Source organism: Cydia splendana, chromosome 2 (genome assembly GCF_910591565.1).
Source record: "Cydia splendana chromosome 2, ilCydSple1.2, whole genome shotgun sequence".
NCBI classification, from domain to species: Eukaryota; Metazoa; Arthropoda; class Insecta; order Lepidoptera; family Tortricidae; genus Cydia; species Cydia splendana.
In genome coordinates, this window is record NC_085961.1 from 13,426,915 (window position 1) to 13,450,561 (window position 23,647).

Genomic DNA, 23,647 nt, shown 5'->3' on the forward strand with positions numbered 1-23,647 from the left:
TGTATGTTGTATGAAACCCAAAAAAAAAAGTATTTATTATTCAGAATATTATTGAAGTATTTGTTTTCACACTATTGACACATGTGATTTACAAGTTTTAAAGTAGAAAAACATTTTTATTTCTATTTTTTATAATTTTTCAAAAGTAAGGTTATTTTAATTTCACCTAAAAATCATAAAAAATAGAAATAAACAGTTTTTTTACACAATAAATTTTAAATCACACTTTCAAATAATGTGAAAACTACTACTTACATAAAAATAAAAAAAATAATAGATTGATTTATTTGTATTTCATACAAATTTTAAAATTTTCAATGTGTTTGAGCACCCCCTTGTAGTTGAGATAAGATTACAAAACTTGGCGTATTTTGTAAACAACAAGTGTAACAAAATGAGGGAGTGCCGCTTCTTCTAGCTAGAGTTTGAATTTATCCCATACAAACGTGAACCACCCTAGGATGGATACATGTGTATTTATTCATACGATGGCGGTGGCGCTTTTCATCAAGCGTTGTTGGATTTTCGACTTTACCTTGGTCGTTAAATCGAATTTAGCATGCGGCTGCGGACAGATTCGAGCGCTTTTTTAACGCGCGTTGCAAAGGCACTCGTGTGGCCTAACTGTTAACTGTTTATACGATTTTTTTATCCAGAAATATTTTAAGAAAAGTTGTTTCAAAGACTTTGTGTTTACACTCATTGTCATATTTTTAGAACATTTAAACACGCAGTTTATTTTGTTCACTTAAATTACGTTATACTGATTATTAAGTAGCTAGTAGTAGGTAATTATTCAATATGTATATTATATGCAATTTTTACATTATATTTACACAAAACCTATATACATGACAAAGGCTAACAGGTCGTGATCTTAGTTCAATTATGTAAAAAATAGACATTACTTAGTCAAAATATGAAAATACATAAATTATTTATAACTAACAAACTAATGGTAAACATCACATAAAAGCAAGTTATAACATATATTTGAATATTTTTAACTTTACAAATATACAATTTATGTATATTTTCATTTGAATAGTTCATATGATTTTTAACCTGTGACAGGAAGGAGAAAATTAATGAAGAGTCTTAAGGTGAACCTCCATAGATAACAACATCCCAAATAAATGAGTAGTTTCCTCAAGTAGAAAAAAACTATAAAATATTTGACGTAAACATCAACATACTAAATTGCTTGACAGTCACGTGATAACGCACAGATATACACGATAATGCCATCATTGAATAAGCGAGTTTTCGAGGACACAGTCTATTTAGGTAACCGGTAAACTATCTTTCTTCATTTACCCTTCCCTACACGTTGGGTATTATGTTTAGGTACTTATAATGAGATTCTTTTTACGCACGAGAAGCTCAATAACTTTGCCATTGAAAATGTTTAATAGGTACTTTAAGTAGTGTTTTACCAACAATAATAACAAAACAAAGAATACATATATTATTGTGTATTGGTATTGCTCTCGTAGTAGGTAATTTTACTTATTAGTATGTATTTGGTTATAAGTCAAACAATTAAGTTATCACGTGCTCCAGAGAATGTACTCAGACGACAGATATCACCGGCAGTTTTTATTTTCAAAATCAATAACTTATCAAACCACGGATATAAAAATGAATACAGCATTAATCTTGCACTATCCCCTACATTCAATTTCCATAAACAAAGACGAAAATTTAACGCTAACTGGTATGATTTCTCGTGTATTCCAATTTTAAAGTCCATTGAAATTTAAACCTGACTGAAGATACAGTGATAGGTATCCAACAAATGCTTGATCGGCGTCGTTAAGATTTTATCTAATGTCATGCTATTTGCGAAATATTCCTGTACAATGCACTGTTTATTTTCAGTCAGACAGCACTGATTTTAGGGCCTTGCGGCCATTACGTTAGGGTGCACTAGGGTGAAGGCGGCAAGCTATCATCACTCTCGAGGTAGGTCACGTAGTTGTCCTCACCGTGAGGCGGCCGTGGAGGTGGCAGGGATGGTACGTCGTAACCATGCATCTGTTGATAATAACGCTTATATTAATATGTACTACGCAACACATATACATACCTATCAATCAGCATTTATAAACTTGTATTATTAGGTAATATCTACTCGAAATATTAACAAAAAGTACCTGATTTACAAGCTGTTGAAAAGCCGCGCTGTGATGTGGTGCGCGATCTAAGTCAGCATGTAGTGCGAAATCCGACAACGCCTTCCATGGCGGCTGATACGCCGTCACCTCCAACGCCAGGCTGCCCGCCGGCTCGTGCCGCACCGGCGATCCCGCTACGAGCGGCACGCCCATCGACATGTACCCCATGCGGCGGCCTTCCTGCAGTATAGGGATAGGTGATTAATTTGGTAATACATATAACATATCTACCGTTTGTGATAGTGTGATACATTATCAAAAAATTTAACTACTCTGGACTCGCAGCGAAAGTAACGAAATTGGTGTATAGCTGCAAAAGTGCATTCCCACTTTATGACTAAATTCCATTCATAAATAAGATATGCCCTTTTGCAGCTGGGTGTACCCATGTAGTCCATGAGATGTTAAACTGAAACAAATCTTTTCTTTTCAAGTATGAAATGCCAGGTTATTATTTTTATGCTGACAAATAGCATTTGCAGATGTTTAATGGCAATTTTTTACATTAATTGGTACTTAAACTTACTTAAGTTTTAAAAACTATTAATTAAAAAGTATACCAAAGGATAAATTACCACCTTCTCCTGCTGCATCTGCATTTTCAACTGTATAGTTTTTTTCTTATCTTTACAACGCTTGTTCTGGAACCAGACTCTTATAACTCTGGGACTGAGTCCAGTCATTTCCACTAACTGTTCCTTCATCAGAGCATCGGGGCGTGGATTAGCCGCGTAACAAGTTCTGAAATATATCAACGAATATTAACAGTAGTACATTTTTATAATTAATGGTTTTGAGAGATTAGCGTTGTTACACAGTACAAAGTACCTATCTACCTGTTTAGTTTGTTAGTTTGGTAATGCGCTCCTAAGATTAAGTACAACCTTTAAGAAATATCAGACACAGATGACACAGTATACATGCTGATTAATTGCATAAGAATCGATATACAATTCAATTATCATTGCAGAGGGCCTACCGTGAATACGGATGTTCGCAAATTGCGGGCATCTTTCTCTTTTACTCCAATTAAAGCGTAATTATAATGGTAGAGAAAGATTCCCGCAATTTGCGAAATTCGGTGTCCGCGGTAGGGCCTCCAATAGGTACTACACGACCAAGATAATTAGAATATAATAGAATAGAAATTGTATATTCTCGTGGCAAACATTCAAACAACAAGGTAAATGAAATACAGATAAAAAAGACCAGAAACAAACTAACATCACATAATATACATTACATCACACATTAGGAAGTTATCGGTAGCGGTACAATTAAAAAAAAGAACATACCTAAGGGTGGTATTCCACCTGTCTAATTTCTCTGTCCAATGTGTATTTGCGTCTCACATATAATAAGAGAGTGAGACGCAATGCACATTGGACCAAGAAATTAGACAGGTGAAATACCAACCTAAGCGTATGTAGTTGTTTTTCATTAAGTACAGTGCGAACTCTCGTCGGTTTTCCGTCAGCTGCAGCGGTAGTCCGCGCTCTGCCGCTTTTGTGGGAGCCTGACTCACTGCCAGAATCTGAAATACCAAATGAAATAAAGGTTATAACTAAAGCTGCTTATAATATAAGTTTAATATTTTACCCGATTTTTGTTTTTTTTTTATCAATTGGCAATACCACGCTTTACGTCAAAGCGTCAAATATAAACTTGTGAAGTTTGATTTGATCGTGCTAGCTTAACGGATATTTTTGAGAATTATGTTTATGTTCGTTGTTTGATTAAGTTACAATAATTGGCACCTAAATCATTAAAGTCATTCTAATTTTGAAGGGTCAACAAAGGGTTGAGCCTGTTTCACACCTACGCTAATCCCAGCCGGACGGGGGCTAAGTCCAGTAAGTCCTTTGTAAATGTATTATTCGCCGGCTTGTAAGCGCGTGTCCGAGAGATTAATAATATGCAGTCAAAGTGTTGTTTTTGATCAGTATAATCACAATGTCACTGTACTTATTGTTCACTACTATACCAATCTATTCTCATCTCATAGATCTAGTAAATTAATGTCTTATCTAGTTATCCCCTACCTTTATATTGTAGCCAAGTTCTCAAGTGTTAATATTTGCGGTATAAATCGAGCAGGCGTTTTAATGTTTATTTGGGCACAATTTATTTTAATTAACGTGAACCGCGTATTTTATGAATAAAATGTTTTTGATTACCTATTTTTGTTTTGCGTTTGACAGTCAACACACTAACCACAAAAAGAGATAGAATCATTAGAATGTACAAAACAAAAAATAATTGTACCTAGGTATCTCTTGTAAATCAATGCGATGAAAACTTATATTACATGTATAGGATTGATAAGATATCATCTAAGATGAATGCAGATTATAGACTAATGACCCAATAATCGATATATAATTCTTTAGATTTATGACTCGGCGTGTCTGTCTTTGCCCTAGGCGACTATTTCGAAGTCCGAACGTCTTAAGAGTAAAAGCCCACAAGCAAGTGTAGCAAGACACAGTCGCCGACAAGCCTTCTAACCGTCTGACCTTGGTCTGTCCTTGGTCAGTTTTGGTCAAATTTTGTTGGAAACAACTGTCTACACGGTCCGGGACAGACCATGGCCACGCGGTCTGAATTCTGAAGGCTTGTCGGCGACCGTGTAGCAAGGGCACGCACGCACGACCACGCACTGTCGACTGGTCGCCGGCGACTCATTCAGTAGACGGCGACTGTGACTTCCTTATTTTATATAGGCATTTACGCACTTAGCGACTGCGACCAGGGCGACTCGCTGCGTACTTAGTGGCGACGCACAAGCGACTGCTGGTCGCCGACGACCACTAGGAACGCGGGTTCAAATGGAAACGTTCACACTGCGAGCAACTGTCGAGACGACAAATTTGTATCCGTCCTGTCTCTCGAACATAATTGTGAAGAACACAATATGTTTTAGTGATGCTTGTGCTTGGCTTGGTCTCCTGGCCTATGTTTTGTCGCCGAGAGCCCAAGTCGCCGGCGACTAGTCGACATTGCGTAACGGCTCTAAGGGCCAGTTGCACGAACCACATTTGACAGACTGATCAATAGAGAACTATGAAAATACCCATACAATAAAATTTTGCGAACGCTTTAACGATGACAGGCACCAACCTCATTTAACGAACTGATCAACGTTAATCAACAGTGTGGCATGAAACTTCCCATACATTAACATTTAGCGAATGCTTTAACGGTGACACACAGTTTGGTGCAACCGACCCTTAATGTGCATAAGTTTCGTTCAAATTTATCGCTCTTGTAATATTTGAGTGGCAATTATTTTCGAATTCGATGATGGTCCCTTTGGATCTTTCTGCATAACACTTAGGTAACAATTTGTAAGTAGGTAATTGCTATTTGCAACAAATCGCATGCGATTTCCACTGCGATGCAAATGATGTGATAGATATGTACTTACCTTGTGCTATTGTCGGAAACTTACAGCTAAGTATTTGTAAGTAAAATAGGTCAGGTTGAAAAAACCTAGATAAATCTTTTATCTTTCATCGACAAGGGCGAAAGTCCATACCTGTGTTATTTGTTTATTATTTTTAATGTGTATCAGATATGTTATTATCTCGTCTTTTACGTCTGATTCGATAGAGACCACCGACCGATAATAATAATGCACAAACAAATGAGAACATAGAGTGCAAGTACGAGACCATCACTAAGTATTCGAATGTTATTTTCATACGTCAAATGCATAGAAAATAAGGCTCCGGTTGCTCCAGTCTGTTTAATAATGTACGATGTCCATTTGCATATCGAGGTAAGCACCTAAAGTACCCCTCACACGTGTCAAACACGAGGCATTAATCCGGCGTGGACGTGTGAAATGGAATTTATATCGTCATAATAATTATTGAGGGTATTTCATTGGTGAACAAGGTAATAAAGTATTCCATCATATCATATTATCTTGTCATGTAAAGATGAAGTCTAGCAACATTAACTTCTAAAATCTGTAGCCATGTGTGTTTTGATATTATGTAGGGAACGTTAGGAAAAGTGGCAGACTGCATGTCTTGTATGTATTTATCTTATCTGTGGTCGTGCACGCAAAAGGACGTCAAGTGGTGCCAACCCTAATAATCGCTCGAAGCAATGCTGAGCCGAATGGAGCCGAGTTTGCCCGAAAAGAGGAGTGTCTCCCCACTGCTTTTGCCCGCAACTTCGCCTGCGTGGGATGATGATGATGATAAAAACTATCCTATGTCTTTCCTCGGGTCTCAAACTATCTCAATACCAAATTTCATCTAAATTGGTTCAGTGGTTTAATTAAGCTTGAAGAGATAACAGACAGACAGTTACTTTTACATTTGTAATACATGCTAGCTTCTGCCCACGATTTCGTCTGCGTGTATAATGATGATGATTATTTATAAAAACTACTCTATGTCGGCTATGTTTTTCTGTCTCTGGTCGGTCTGTATGTTACCTCGTCTTTACGCTTAAACCGCTGAACTGATTTAGATGAAATTTGGTATGTATCAGATTGTATCTAGATAGTTTGAGGCGCAGGGAAGGACATAGGGTATCATTATTATCATCTTTCCTCGCAGCACACAGACGAAGTCGTGGGCAGAAGCTAGTTAAAATAGAATTTAGTTTATATTAAACGTCTTTGCAGCGGCGGTATTACGACGCCATCGCCATCCTTTCATTTAGATTGCGCTAGCGACATAATTATAACGGGAAGTAAAATAAATAATATCGATATTAAAGCCGGAAGCCTACAGTTTTTTTTTATCTTCGTAATCTTTCTTTTATCTACATTGTCCGAAATGATATCTGTTACAAAAACAATTTATTTTTTTATATAAATTCTTGTAAAATTGTCCCGAAAAATTACTTGTAACATTGCAATAGGAAATATTAGGCAAAGCTCTGCGTAGGTGGCGTAACTAGTACACATACAGTAAACAAACATCAATGACACATCATACGTCACTACGTCAATCACATGGCCTACCGTGAAACACGACAATCGAAAGTTCGGTTTCTGCCTCTCTATCACTCTTGCATATTCGAGCGATAAAAAGGCAGATACCTAAATTTCGATTTTCGCGTTTACCGGTAGGCCCTTGTTAACAAACCGCCTTGATGCATCAATGTCATATTTTATTGTCTGTGAAAACTTGTCAAAAAACAGTTTTAGGTACAGTGTGTATAAGTTAGTCTATGAATTTACTAGAGTACCTACTACATACTGTTGCACTCTGGCGGCAGAACATTGCAGTAATATCCCCTATTATGCAGTTACCTACTAGGGCCTAGTAACTAGGCATAGGTATCACAATAATTAATAATGTAGTTTTTGTAATATTACTAGGTATTTTGATGTAGAAGCCCAACTGTGGGAACCAGCGTCGGCGAGATGAAAGCGCGGCGTGCGTTTGTCGGCGCGTGTGATCGTGATACACCAATCACTGCGCCATCGATATCGATAGCCACTTCAGCTAGGGCTGCCACTAAATATTTCCAAATCGTTTACGTTAAACAGTGTTACGTTACATTTACGAGCTTGTAAAACTTTTTGAAGGAGTTTTCGATACTCTTAGAACCTTGATTATAGAGCATTTTTTAATTAGAAACTTGATTAATATTCAAAGCGTTGTTATGATAGTTAATAGGTACTTTAAAAAAGTTATAAAACAATTAGTTTCTTTCACGAAACAAAAATAAAAATATATTTCAAGTAAATTCGGTTATTACAATCAGAATACGCCTCATGATCGTACCGGTCAATGAAGTTGTTTTTACATATTGAAAAAAACTTAAAATATAAAAAAAAAATATTTATACACTTGCCGATGTTACACACCTAATAAAGTTTGAAATTTGCCTTCAGTCTGAAATTGGTTTGTTTTTGCGATTGGTACAACATTGCCAATAAAATCTTCAAGGGGCCAGGCAATGGGATTTTTATACACATTATCGGGAATGGGTGGCATAGAGATTTTAAAAACTGATGACTAGTAAACTAAAAATCATAATTAGATTCCAAAAAAAGTAAGACAATGTTGCCACTTTTTACTAGCGCGTCTTGTATTTATGTAAAAATAAGTAAATAAAAGTACTTTTTTAAATCGTAGGAGTAAAATTACCAATAAATCTTCTATCTTAGCGTGTTTATTTATAAAAACAAATTTACTATTTTACAAACAAATTATTGCAGTGGCAACATTTCTTACTTTTTTTGGAATCTAATTACGACTCGGAGTATAGGTACAGTCAGCAGCATCTACTATTCGCTTTGCATACAAAGTTGTATGCAGCGGGGTCACTTTCCTCTGCAGCTGACTACATTTAACACGACTTGCAGCGCATTTCGCATTCGCATGAATTTCAAATAAAGTAAGAATTCTTAAAGTTTGAATAGGCGTCCATAACAGTAGGTATACTCTACTTACTACCCTACCTTAAGTTTTTTTTGTCAATTGGAATTACTCACAGCGCAAGTGTCAGCCCTATGTTACAAATCTGTTGTATCACCAAACCGCGCGATAACTGTCTAATTACTCGTGTACCGATAACTATCCCCGCGACACTTCAAACAACTAATTTCTATACAATTCCTTTATTGCGGTTATATATGAGGCCTATTGAAAAAATATAACTTTGAACCTGGATAAAATGAGTAAAGCGGGTATTTTACAGGGAATGGTTTCAAAGTACTTAAACTGTGCGGTTTTAACGAGATACTCAACCTTTGTGTAATATAGTCATGTCATAAATTAAGATCTACGTAATTATTTTTATTTTTGTCTTTACAATTTTGCCTAAAACTTGAATGGCTCTAAATCGTTTTTACGAAAACTTATATCTCCTTTCTCGCTCTCGCTCTCGGATATTTGTTTTGGCATTACCATTATCAAACTTTAAGAATTTCCTTTTCAACTTTTTCAATCTGTTAATTTTAAGGATTTTTTACACACCGGACATATGTATAACGCAATTCGTGTGGATATTCTATTGTTTTTGGTGTGGTTGCTGCTTTTGTCCAGTGGTTTTTATCTTAATTATTCGGACCTATTCGGCTTGCTGACTCCGACCAGTAATGAAGGCACAATTAGTTACTTATATGATATGATCATTACTAACCGTATATAGAGCCCAACTCTTGCGGATGGCGTGACTTGTTGTTGTGAAGGTTGCTGTTGCTTGACAACCTGCTTATGTTGTAATGCATGTGTCATTGTATTATGAGTCTTACTCACCGGACATAGAGCCCAATTCGTGCGGATGGTGTGAGTTGTTGTTGCTAAGGGTGGTGTTGTTGTTGCTCTCGGCGCCGCTGCCGCTGCTCGTGTTCGCAGTCTGGAAGGAGTCACTGCTTTAGTTTTGCTCGTGGTGCCCAAGCACAGTTTTCTAACTAAACATCTATAAACCACAATATAGTATCTATGTGAGGTATATACGTATTTTACATGACGTAGACGAAAATGTAAAAAAATATATGTGAAAAACAGTAGCCGGGCCACCACAAAAGATAAAATAGACACATTGGATCTTATTTATTAACCCTAAAATAGCTATCGAGAAAGAGGTAGAAAAATATAAAAGATAAAAAATATAGAAGTGAATGGCTTACCACATACGTACCTTTTCTAAAACATCGTGGTCTTCTCTACAATATAAAGCACCGCCTTCTCTCAACGCAAATTCGTCTCCTGCAATAATAATAAGGCCCGGTTTTATTTTGTTCTCGATTTCTTTTCCAATCAGGTAAACGTCTTTTCCAATAAGGTAAGGTAAACTAGTGCTCGACATGCTAATGTCCAATAGATGACACCTTGCTGTCACCTCTATTGGCAATGACTTAAGTTTCAAGATGACATGTACTGGGACCGCGTCGAGCACCAGTACGTTTACCTTAAACCATAACTCAGAGGAAGAGTTGCTAGGATAGTGAAATCATTTACACTTATTATTACAGAGTACAAAGTAGGGAACTCTTCTTCTTCATTACACTCTTGACTTGACAGAGTGGTCGTGGCCATTATGTAGACTTTTGAACGACTCGTTTAACGACACGTCGCCATTCCTCCCGTAGAGCTGCTTTCCGTGAGCATTCGCTTACTGTGGCCGACACGCTTTGATTTGGTCGGTCCATCTCATTGGTGATCTTCCTCTAGCCCTGTCACCTCCCACTCTTCCTTGCACAACTAGACGTTCTACTATGAATGTCCAAAGTTGAGGGAACTCTACGGGCGATTGTGCACTACAATGAATTTTACTGTCCGGCAGTCTGAGTTTTCATGGTCCGATATGGCATGAAAAAAAACGGATGATTGGCTTGTGCACTTATCCGTCTTTTTACTCGCAGGTGCGGCGCAGTGGCATGAAAAAAACGGATGATTGGCTTGTGCACTTGTCCGTCTTTTTACTTGCAGGTGCGGCGCAGTGGCATGAAACAGACACCCCCCCTAGCCCGCCCCCCCCCGCCCGGCCAAGTCATGAATAATACTAATTCCAGACGCAGTGCACAAGCATAAACACGTTTTTCATAACTGTCATCTCGGACCGGAAAAAAACGCTCCGGAATGGGGAAAAGTAAAATGTCGGACGGTAAAATTACGTGTAGTGCACAAGCTACTATATACATTTAATGGCGTGCCATGTCGGACCGTAAAAACTCGGACTGCCGGACAGTAAAATTCATTATAGTGCACAATCGCCCTACCTATCCACAAAATTTTATCTAATACCGACGAAAAAATAAAAGTATTTATAAATATCAGAAATATTTACAAAACTAGTCAAGGGCGTGTTCAGGGCAGTCACATCATAATCATCATCATATCAGCCAGAGGACGTCCACTGCTAGACATAGGCCTCCCCCAAAGAGTGCCACAATGACCGGTCTTGCGCCACCCGCATCCAGCGGACTCCCGCGACCTTTACCAGGTCGTCAGTCCACCTTGTGGGGGGTCTACCCACGTTGCGCCCGGTACGTGGTCGCCACTTGAGAACCTTTCGGCCCCAACGTCCATCGGTTCTACGGGCAATGTGCGTGCGGGCAGTCACAGTCCCGTATTAATACTGACCAGGTATTAGTTGTCTCGCGCAGGCGCAGCAGCGGAAGCAGTCGATGTGGTAGATTTTCGTCTTGGCTCGCATTACGAAGTCATTCTTGCTAAACGACGACCCGCACTTGTCGCACTTTGTACCGAATAACCTGCGAGACAAAGACAGCAATATGTTATTAATGTTTTCCATACCCCTGCTTGTAAATGGCTCTAAAGCCCCCTCCACACTCGTGCGCGAATCGCGGCGCGAAGCTGCGAACGCGAGTGTGGCGTCGATTTTCGCAGACAGCTAAATCGACTCCACATTCGCGTTCGCGGCTTCGCCCGCGATTCACGCGCATAGTCTGGAGGGGGCTTAAGAAAAGAAGAGTTATAATATCCAAGGGCATAAAGTAACTTTTATCGCTGCAGTACTTAATTTCCACACCCTACGGACCCTATTTATTTACTCCTATTTACTTATAAATAATAAGACAATCAGCAGACTAGTTACTAATTTAGTATAGTTACGCAGAAAACAGTGTTCATGTAGATATGTCAAGCTTTATTCTTAAATCTTCAGTCGCATATAATTTTCAATTCTTCGACCGTGTTGGCTATTAGTTTTGCTTCTGAGGGCAACTTGCACTAATCACTAACCCGGGTTTTTTTTTGTGTGTTTGAGTAATTGATTTGAGTCAATCGGTCCTCGCTAGAGATACGGGCGGCCGTTTGCTCTTTGTTTCAGTAAGAGCTGTATTGGTAGTGGATTGCGGACTAACCCGGGGTTAACCGGTTAAACCTGGCGTCACCATGGTGATTACCAGTACAATTTGGCACTGGGTTTACGGTATATCCGCTTAACCGCGGGTTAGTGGAATGGTGCACGTGGTGCTGACAGAACAGTCGCCTTCAGATATATCGGAGCAGCCAAGGTGTTCACAAATATCTGAACAAATCCTCTATTATCAAGTGGTGCGTGATCAGATATTTTTGGACACCTTGGCCGCTCCGATATATCTGATGGCAACTGTACCACAAATAATAGTCTAGATTGATACAGTCAGCAAAACTATTAGCTTAGCACACTTGCATACAAATATGTATGGTGCTAGTTTTGATGACTGTTAGATACGTATCTCTTTATCTACAGAGTAATTAGAGTCAGCCTTTGCATTTACTGCCAAGCTATCGATCTCACACAGCACGAGACGCGTTGTTTTCATACCCCACAAGAGGTTTACATCAAAATAAGGAACCCCATTGTAAATTCTCGTCAGCTACGGAACCCCAAACCCCTAAGCACATTTTGAGCGAGGTTATTGACCGGCACTTAGCGGATGAGGCCGCCCCAATCTGGCTAAAAGCATTGCTCGCTAGGGTTGCCGATGAGGGGGTAGGTTTGAAGAAAAATATGCTTACTTAAATATTGGAATCGTTAACCGTGAAGCCAGGTTAATAATTACAGTTACCTAATGGATATAGTTAATACAGGATTTGCTACTTATTTATTCTGTTAAACATTCTACTAGCGAGTTCATGACGCATGATATTATGTTTATGTAGATAATTTATTTTTATATATTTTTGTTTCATCATTAATAATTAGAACTAAAAGCAAATTATAATAGCAGCACAGGCCTCCTACTGCACAAGAGGGAATTGAATATTTCCCCCTCTGGCACAACACGGGTTTAAAACTTTACACTCACATACCTTTAATTCGCTAATGTAAGACGTCGCTTTTTTTCACCATAATGTATGTATAATAATATGTTCCTCACAGTAAATATCAAATGACATAGGTACCTCAGACTAAAGAATAGTAGATTGTACAACAAGGGCATAAAGTGACCCATTTTTACCCGAGGCAATTTTTTGGTTTGAGCGAAGCGAAGACCAAAATAGTAGACGAGGGTAAAAATGGACATTTATGCCCTTGTTGTACACTCTGCTTTTCACTTCGATTGCGAGGAAAATATACAAAAAATCATTTTTTTTAGGTTATTTTAACGTATTTATTCAAGACTAAAGAAAATTGTTCTTGGGCCGGTCGGAGGCGCGGGACACGCCGATCGGGAGAGCGCCGGTCGGGGGCGCGCCGGCAGGGCTGGCAGTTTGTATGGCAGAATATGGACTTTATTGCTAAGTCAATAAGGGTCGTAATAGATGATTTTACTTTATGCTCTAGAGCATAAAATGCGATTTTATGTCGTCTACGCACGACATAAAGGTGCACTTTTTGAGCATGAGAAGTGAAAAATTAATTAAACGCTGACGTTCTGACAACCCTAGCGAGTGACGAATTTCAGGACAAAAGCAAAAGCAAGTACGAAAGAGTTCCAGACGCTTCCGTATAAATAGGACCAGGGTGCGGCATTATATTCAGGTTTCTGTATTCGCTATTGGATCTTTTCGCTTTGTAGGCTTCACGAAGTTGAAATAAAACATTTTTATTTAAGAGCCACAAGAACATAGCCGTCGCCATACAGGGTTATATCAGTTTATACAGGCTTAAACTGTTCTGACCACTAACCCGGGGTTAACCGGTTAAATCGTTAACCCAGTGTCAAATTGTACTGGTAACCATAGTAACTTCAAGTTTAACTAGTTAACCCCGGGTTAGTGAATGGTGCAAGTGGCCCCCGGGGCTTGAAGTTACCACATGGTTACCAGTACAATTTGACAATGGATTAACGGTTTAACCGGTTAACCCCGGGTTAGTGGGATGGTGTAAGAGGCGCTAAAGGGTTAACTCCGGGTTAGTTGGTTAACCCTAGAATGCGCAAGTGGCCCTAAATCTGTTTACTCCTTAGGGTAGACTTAGGGACTAAGTTACACCACCTTATCCGAGAAAAAGTGCAGTTTGAAACGCGTTTTAGTCTAAGTACTTCAAAATAATCAGTTATTTATACACCGATGACTTTATTACAACATTAACATCTGGCCCCAATTTCACCACGGTGACAGGTGCGACAATTGTAAAATCACTGTTGCTGACGTCACAGGCATCCATGGGCTACGGTTACCACTTACCATCGGGCGGGCCGTATTCCTGTTTGCCACCATCATTGTTTTATTAAAAAAAAACTTTATTATATCGGAAAAAACAGATATTTCTTTTGCGAAGTTTCTGACAATTGTCAAGATTTAGAAGAATTGTAGGTAATTCTTGACAGGTAATGAGTTATATGTCGGAATTTCGTGACAATTGTAGTGTTTTTGTGACAATTGTCATAAACTTAGCAAGAGAAATATCTGTTTTTTTCCGATATAATAAAGTTTTTTTTAATAAAACAATGATGGTGGCAAACAGGAATACGGCCCGCCCGATGGTAAGCGGTAACCGTAGCCCATGGATGCCTGTGACGTCAGCAACAGTGATGTTTTACAATTGTCGCACCTGTCACCGTGGTGAAATTGGAGCCTGGTCAAATATGATAATAAAAATAATAATTATATTTTCAACACGAATGAAATATAATACTTTCATACTGTGTGTATACAGTTCTGTCAAATGTCAAAAGATGACATGTACCGTGTGAGACGCAGCTGCGAAATGTGACCACACACAGTGAAATAAATAGCTACTCGTAGGTACTTAATATGTATAATAGGTAGGCAGCTATTTTGATATACCTAGGTTATTTATTGTATGAATATCTGGGAGACCGAGCTTTGCTCGAAAAACATAAAACTCAAAAATGCGAGTTTTCCCAGAGATAAGACCTAGCTAGATCGATATATCGCCCCATAATAGCAGAACACCCCCATATAGCAAATTTCATCGAAATCGTTAGAACCGTTTCCGAGATCCCCGAAATATAATATATAAATAAATAAACAAGAACTGCTCGTTTAAAGGTAGATAGATAGATTACAACGTCTTAAATAATACAGGAGGATAATTCGAACTTACATTTTGATGTCAAAATGATATCAAGTTTTTTTTTCAAGTTATTTATTTGCATTCATAAAATGATGTAATTTTGTTATCACTCGCCCGTGGTGGTACATGTACGAACAAGTACGAGCGAAATGCACGCACTATACACTGATAAGAAAATGACATTTTGCAACATTATTGAATAAAATGTCAACTCTATATGTAGTAGATAATATAATTGAGTCGCTTAACTTCAAACTCGGGTAAATCCATCTGTCAGATTATGCGATTTTGGTATCAAGAAAAGGTAATAGGGTAGAGATTTGCTGAGAGGGTCGAATGGATTTAGCCGAGTTTGAAGTTAGGCGACACAATTATTAATTTAAATGATGACGATGATAGTATAGAAGATAGAGCTACAGCGTAATGTAAATGTAAGAAGAGGTAAAGTAAAGTAAACTAAAATTATGTCATGGATTCCCGTTTGCAATAAAAGCTTAAACGACGAGTTTGTTTACACAGAGAAAGTCGCCAAAACGGATCGAACCAACAGTCCGTCAATCAGACCGCCGGCGCCTCTTTTTACTCAACACCAAAGATGAATTCACTAAAATAACCGCTAATGTTTATCTTTTCACCCTTCCATCTCTCGCGGGTAAAATATAGAATTACACATCAACAACCCAATATTGTCTATGGTATTAGGACTTTACGAATATCTCGACCTTGTTACCACGAAATAAGTGTTGAAATTTCACGCGTAAATTCAGAAATGGATTTCACGACGGTAGAATAATATTTGTAGTCTATACTCTGATGTGCCGAAGAGAAAACAAACGAGGTTTGACTGAGCATTATGTATTTTGGCGCCAAAACAAACGTCAGTATGACAGCACGGCGGGCGGCGGGAACCTGATATGTCTATGGTATGTTTGTTCCCGTTTACACCGGCCGGATAAGCGGGTTTTCGATTACGTTTTTTTATCTCGTATATTTTCTGTAAATAAGTTGTAATGTTTTGGTTTACAAAGCTGCGTGTCACTCTACTTACTTCCTACATACCTACATTTTTATTTGAAAAGCCGCGGACAGACTAAGGTGCAGCGGGGCTATTTCGACTGCAATAATGTAAAACATGGAAGATATTTCGATTAGTTGAAATTATCCCACAATCGAAATTGCCCCGTTGCACCCTATACCTAGTCACCGTTGATGTACGCGACTTAGGATGCAGCTTCTCAAATAAAAATGTAGGTATAAGTAGGCTTAACCTAACCTTACCTACCTAACTATAGGTGACACCTAATCAGTCATTCAAAGCTTTACTTACTCATTTGGGTACCGTCATAAGATTATAAGTAATTAAGAATCCAGATCCTAGTGAGTATTATTCTTTCTTTGGGTTCGAGTCGTCGCATAGGTATAATGACGACAAATGATCACAGAATGACCTTTTCAACAAGTCGGTTTCGTAATAAACCACTGCAGGAATAAAAATAAACCACCTGGCTTTATACCTACCCACTTAAATATTTAAGCATTGCACAACAATTTCCTAAAGTTACAAAAAACGTAAACTTAGATTTGAAACTCTTTCATGCACCGGATTTATTTGTTTATATTTTCATCTAATCAATCATTAACAAGCAATTACAAAATTGACAGGATGTACTTGATCGGTAAACCATAAATAATATTGATTGTAAATGAGTATGTTTCCGTTGTTTATCCGAGTCCGTCACTGGCGGGGATGGTCCGGAGAGTAAACAAATGTTTCCGCTCGCTACGACAAAGGGTTAGGTATAGATAGGTAGGTATGTAGTACCTATACGGGATATTTTTAAACATAATTTTGTATTTTTCGAAAGAAAGGAGTTTCGAAATTTTTATTTCTGAGATGATGTATTGAGAACAGTTTCTATTCCTTTAAGAATCATAGGATCTACTTTAGTACGTATATTTTTACACCTGGGTGTGTAGCGAAAGAAACCCAACTGTCACTGTCTCACTTATATGGAAGAGTGATAGAGAGACTCAAAGCGTTTAGTTATCGTAGCGCAAGCGATTGTCGCCTTGGCTAGGCACCCTGGGGCCCCTGGGCTGGGCGTCTCATACAAATTAATTGTTAACTACATATTAATCCACAGAAAACCACAACTAAGAACTTTCAAAAATAAGTACCTTAAACAAAAAGAGGTTTTTTATGTTTTGTGTTTTATAGAATGTGTGTATGTCTATTTTTAATAATAGACTAGCTATTAACAAGCCTGAAGTTTCATCTACAAGCGATGCATCAGTCCAAACATTTCGCTCCTGTAAATAGCTAATGCCTGTAACCCAAGATGGCGGAATCAGGTTACGCTAATAGCGGGTCGGAAGTTACGGGGGAGGCCGGGAAATCACCGCTCATTCAATTTGGGGTTACGCTTCCCATTGCTTTCAAACTGCAGCATTTTTTTTTATTGTGGAGAAACTGATAATTTACGAGTTGTAAATAGACTTTTGAAACTGTTTTAGATGTAGTTACTTAATTTTATTTTGATTCTAAATTTCAAAAAACAGACATCATACGTACGAGTAAGTATATCCTACTTATCATTTATATCACATCTAATGTCGTCATATTAACATATTTTTCGATCCATTTCATTAATATTACGGTTGGATCCCAAATCCTCATCTTATAAAAGGAAAAATAAGTTCAGACATTTAAATTTTAATGTAGTAATACGTTTTTGTTAAGTGATCGGAGGTTGGAGGCTGTGTCCGTACTGTCCGTCACCCCTTAGTTTTGGGCACTGCCGGACAAAATTTTAATGCTTTAAGCATTTCTACGGAATGTTTCCGCTACTCTCCCCAGGCTCAGCCATTGAATCAAACTATTCCTCAGATTTGGTGTCCCTAGACATGGTATGGTACCCTAACCGCTAACTTATTAATTCGGCATTGGTTTTGGAACAATTTCACGACAGCGTTTTCTGTACTTGGATCTTCAACTAACCTAGTGTAGTCCCGCTTGCAGTAAGTCTTGCCGTCCCTGACGAAGCACGTGCAGCTCTCGTCGAGGAACTGGCGGCACTCTTGGCACTTGAGGCAGGCGGCGTGCCACTCCAGGTCGGGTGCCACCCTGAGGATGTACTGGTCGTGGATCTGCCCGCCGCACCCGACGCATAACGACAGCCGGAGCTTTTCTGTAACAAAAATAACGATAGATTAGATAGAGCTTGAAGAAACTACTCGTACCTATTTATGATGCTAGCAGTAAGAACAATTTCTAATGTGACTATTAGTGTGTCGCTCTCGCAGACATCTACGTCGTAGGTAGTAGGTAGGTACAGACGGCATTAATAGTAGCGGATCAAACAACGCTCCAAAGTATCTGCCGATAAGTTGTAGGTATGTAAATATATGTGCCATTCTCAACCAAAAGGGTACTTATTGTTGGTTGTCAATAAGGCACTATTTCCATATGGCTTTCACTTGAAATCAACCTTATCGACAACCGACAATGTGGTACCAGTGGTACCTTTTGGTTCAAAACGTCACATATCTCTACAGTTTGTGATTTAAATCATCTGTCACAGTCTAGTTACCTAATTGTTCGTACATACTACATACATATAAATATAACCTTATACCTTTTTGTGAAATTATTAGATAATGAAGAATACTTTCGACGCGTAGTCTGATTCGTACACTTGGACACACTAGCCAATATCATTTCGATATAATACCCGCTACCGTCGGAGCATATAAGTTAATTCTTATGATATTTTAATGGCCGAAAATCTCAGAACATTTAAAAATAGCCGAATTATGCGAAACATCATAATACGTCAATAATAAAAGAATTATGAATAAATTATACGCCTGATCGATAATTTGAGGGGGCGTGGCGGCCGCGCCCACGGACGGAGCCGAGCGCAGTGGGGTGTCTCTGTCACACATAATGTGCTATATTATGAGGTTGTATAAGAATATAGTATAGATAGTAGAATAGTTTATTGATTGAGGTTTTCTGTAAAGGATTTGTCATAGGTACATCAGACAGGTGTTTTTGATTTAAATCAACAGAGGGCACTGCTATTTTTTAATGTTATTAAATGTGGAGTTATATAAAATCTCTCAGCAAACAATGTTTGTAATTATATCAGGATCCGAAATTCTAGTAGTGTCCCATAATAATTTCTGAGTAAAAAGTTTTCGCTTGCGTAGACTGTAATACCTTATAGTGCCGTCAAACTCGTGAAAGTGACCAAATATATCGGGATCGGGGCACATCCTTATTTCTATGGGACCTAATAAAGGTGTTTTATGATGTATTTTGGCCTTCACTATCTATTTGACGCTGACTGTACATGTGTGTGTTTTATTCAGGTTCAACAATTCGCTTGGCTGAGGCTATTGACCGTGGCTCAAACAATGCGGAGAGCGAGGTCGACGATTCGCGGTGCGCGGGAGTGCAGCGTGACGGGACCGCCATACGCGCAAAGGAACCATGCACGAGAGAATTAATAAAATATGTAAGTAACATACGTTTGCTTAGTTAATAAATTTGACAAATCCTATTTCATATAAATTGATTCTCATGTCAATTTACTATTTTGTGACCGCACATATACATGCAAACAAGACGTTTGCATTGCTCGTCTTGATCTTGACTAATGTTCAAATATTTCTATATTTCCTACTGTTTTATTTTTTAATGATTAGGTATTATTTTATAATTAATAAATTATATATCGTCGGGTGACAAGCAAAAGTCATTAACTAACCTCATTGAAATTATTGGACAATAAACCGTGTTACAAGTGTAATAAAGTGCATTGTTACTTTATTTTTTTGATAGTACTTAGTGAGTTTTGCTTGTCACCTGACGATATTAAAAGTTCTTTGAACATATACCTAAATGATGGTTAAAAGACTAGGTTCACTAGGCGAAGTCATTATTAATTATGTAGATTTATAGATTTGCTAAGAATAAATGGTTCGATCTCGTCGAAGTCAATACCTCGTAAACCTGCAACGGTGCAGTAAAATGCTAAAACCTGCTTAATTATTTTAATTATTAAGTTTTATTTGCGAATCCTTTGCATTGTTTTAAAGGATGTCGTAAAGCAAGCATTATATTGCTTTAAGATAAGTTAATAAGTTTAAGCCATGAAGCCTTTTTAAGTTTTATTAGCTCTGTTCTAGAAAGAAAGATAACGAACAAACAACATATGTACCTAATTATAATTGCACTTAGCTTGTCCTATTAGCTCCAAATTAGCACCCAAATGTTATCCCAGAATATGTCCCAATAACACCAAATAGCATTTGGGATCAGCCAAGAACGTATCACGTCACGTCAGCCAGGGATTCTCTTTCTTAAGAACAAATGAGTAGGTGAGTAGAAGTAGAAGGTGAGGTAGTATAAATATTCAACAGTCAAACTTCCAATGACTTGAAACATAAAATTTGTAATAACATTCGGAGGACTAATATTAAAACCCCAATTAAAGGTTGGTATGTGAAGATTGCAAAAAACTAAAAATGTTCTTAACGAATGCATGAGTACCTCGTCCAATAAAGCTTCTTTCAAAAACGCCGCCCAGGAATTTTGCTACATCGAAACGGCTTATAGTCTAATGAATGACGTGACATAAACGTTCATGATTAATTAAATTTAATGATTAATTTAACGATAACATGGCCTGCGGGGGCGGTAAACGATTCCTGTTTTATGTTTTGTGAATGGCAACACGGTTGCGTCAGATTTACTGTCACGTGTGTCTACTGCTGTCAACACAACCTATCATATACATATTACACATTAAGTATGTTGGAGAACATGTGAAACATGTCTCTATTAGGTCACGATGTTCGCCTACTAGTGGGCCACCAGTTTGCCCGTCATTATAATTTTTTTTTATAGTACAAACAATTGTGACGGATTTAACTTTACGCTTGTTGCCTGCTTTTGACTATAAAAATGTCTGACCATCACAGTGTGGGTGTTCTTCAAAAACAGTAAAAACGCAAGGGCGGTGCGATTATTACTATTTATTATATTTTTGCAGCCGATTGTACAACGTGGTGGAATAAAAGGAACATTCAAAACCTATCAAAAAGTAAAAGGAGAACGGAAAACAAGGCATTCTTGAGTAATTTTTTGTACAATCATTACTATTTCAAATAACGTTAAGTAAACTGTAAACGTCTACGTAATTAGACAAATAAACATGGCGCTACAAAACGGACAGGCGGCAAGGCAGTTTATAATTGAAATAATTACATTAATTACTCATTTGATAGACAAGTGCATACATTATTAATTGCTTGTTTTCTTAGTTAGGATCCGCTTATTTTTGCAGTTTCTTTTATATTTATGAATGTCTCACATCGTTACAATGTTAAGAAAAATGTTGAACAGGGCTGGATTGTAAGTTCAAGGGAAGATTTAAATTACTTACTTTTAATTATATGTATTTCAAATGTATTATTAAGAATTAAACTGTCTTTTGCATTATTTTCCTATTTGTTAATTTTACACAACTTGGTTATATTACAATATAGGTTATTTAAGGTGATTTTCCTCGAGGCATAGGACGGCAAACATGAACTCTGATTCAATGTTATAATTTGCATTATTCAAAGAACAGAAAGAGGAGAAAATTAAACGACGCGATTTACAACATTTTTTTGCCTGGTCATATAAACATCAAAATTCTTAGATAATTTTGTGTCTGTTTTAATAGTCGTTAATAGAGTACTTAAATAATTAAGTACTACTTTTGATGTTACTGTATACGACGAGGGCTTGTCAAGACATTCTTCAAGTAAGCTAGTACTTAGTTAAGTAACAATCGTAAAAGTTTTACTACGAGATAGGTAATAGATAGTTAAACCTACCGCCACAAATAAAATGATGCAGATCGTTAAAATATCCAGCCTTTTACTATACGAGTACGTACATGCCAAATTATCATTTATCATTAGCATCAAACATGCTATATATCCGTACTTACATTACAAAGGTATTAACTATCATTAACTTATCATTCAAGCATGTTTAACGTAATTGCCGTGGAAAATAAATCTAGTTATGTAATAATATGGGAGAGGACAAGTTCTAATGAGGCATAAAGATAAAATGTCTTCAAAGAAAAAAGACAATGGCCACGACGGTCGATGTGGCAGGTACAGTCGACGTCAAAGATATGTTTACATTTTTCGCCTTATTACAAAGGAGTAAGGTGCAAATTTGTAAACATATTAACACAACTTTGACGTCGACTGTACCTATACATTTTTACATGTGGAGCCTATAGTGGAGCGTACAGTCACGAAAGTACGTACGAGTACAAAACGGAAGTGTTTTTTTTTCAGTTGATTTTATATAATATATTGTAATATGTTTAATGTGCACATTAAAAAATATTAAATATTAAGCTATTCGTTTTTGGCATTTTTTTCATAAAATAGTCCAAATCTCCAACCCAGGCAAAACTCCCGTACTCCCCATATACATATCGTATTTCGTCGGGCTTGAGCTCTGGGCTACTGAAAGTTTTCATAAATTAAATTAAATTAATTACAAAGACAATCAAATTGTAATATTGTAGTAATTCTTTATAATGCCAATTAATAATTTTATTAACGTGCACATGTACCTAATTGGGTAAAATGATGTTATTTAAACACTACTCCATTTAATTAGTAGTAGTAGTAATTCATCATTCAGAACATTTTTATATCTAGTCTAACTTTGCTTTATCTGACTAGTCTAGTTAACTCAACGTCAGATCGACAAGATAAGAAACTAGGACCGCATATGTGGTATTATCTATGAAAAGGGACCTTATTGTCGATGGCGCTTACGACACTAACATCGATGAGCACAAAACGTAGTAGTTTAAAATTGGGGATTCTGGCCCAGTTTAGTTATTTTGATTTCCAATTTAGCAATTAAGTTTCTTTGATTACTGGAACATTCAATGTTGCTGTCTATCCAATGCGGAGGTCAATTTATGTTATGTGACGCTGATGAACTTATCAGTCATCGGGTTTAAAGGTCCCTTTGTAGTTTTTTATAAATAACTCGTAAACGGTGACCTGTAGCAAAAATGTTCTGATACATAAGTAATCTGCGTAAAATTGTCTACATTAAATATTCTATACACTTTTTTGCTAGGATCAGTATTTAAAAAAATATTTAAGGTAAAAAGTTAAATATGATCAATTGTTAATATTTTTTGTAAATAACTCGTAAACGGTGGCCTGTACCAAAAAATGTTCTGATACATAAGTAATCTACTTAAAATCTACTCACACCAGAGGATGCTGAAGACCGGACGCTTAGCTAAAACGCTAGGTTGAAGGAGAAGAAGATTGATCCTAGCGAAAAAGTGTATAGAATATTTAAGGCGCTCTTATACTCAAGTTTTACGTTTTCAAGGGGGTGAAGCAGACGAGTGGTAGAACGGGCAGGCGGGCGCCCCGCGCGGCGCACCGCACCATTCCCGCGCAGCACGTCTACGTCCTTATTCTGACGACATCGGTATTCTGAATCGTCAGTT

At 37.5% G+C, this 23,647-nt stretch overlaps 1 protein-coding gene across 2 annotated transcripts in view; it reads right to left on the bottom strand.

Annotated features, from left to right (window-relative positions):
- Positions 1-313: 313 nt before the first annotated feature.
- LOC134804212 (insulin gene enhancer protein ISL-1) overlaps positions 314-23,647 on the bottom strand; it is a 65,104-nt gene continuing 41,770 nt past the window's right edge. The window contains exons 2-9 of one of the 2 annotated variants that reach the window (XM_063777187.1): positions 18,088-18,277; positions 11,240-11,370; positions 9,795-9,862; positions 9,410-9,509; positions 3,594-3,711; positions 2,756-2,918; positions 2,157-2,357; positions 314-2,037 (exon numbers count right to left, since the gene is read on the bottom strand). In XM_063777187.1, coding sequence (XP_063633257.1) covers positions 1,930-2,037; positions 2,157-2,357; positions 2,756-2,918; positions 3,594-3,711; positions 9,410-9,509; positions 9,795-9,862; positions 11,240-11,370; positions 18,088-18,277 — 1,079 coding nt within the window. In that variant the 3' untranslated portion in view covers positions 314-1,929. Of the gene's footprint in view, positions 2,038-2,156; positions 2,358-2,752; positions 2,919-3,593; positions 3,712-9,409; positions 9,510-9,794; positions 9,863-11,239; positions 11,371-18,087; positions 18,278-23,647 lie in introns of both variants that reach the window. The other variant, XM_063777180.1, reaches the window with a different exon arrangement.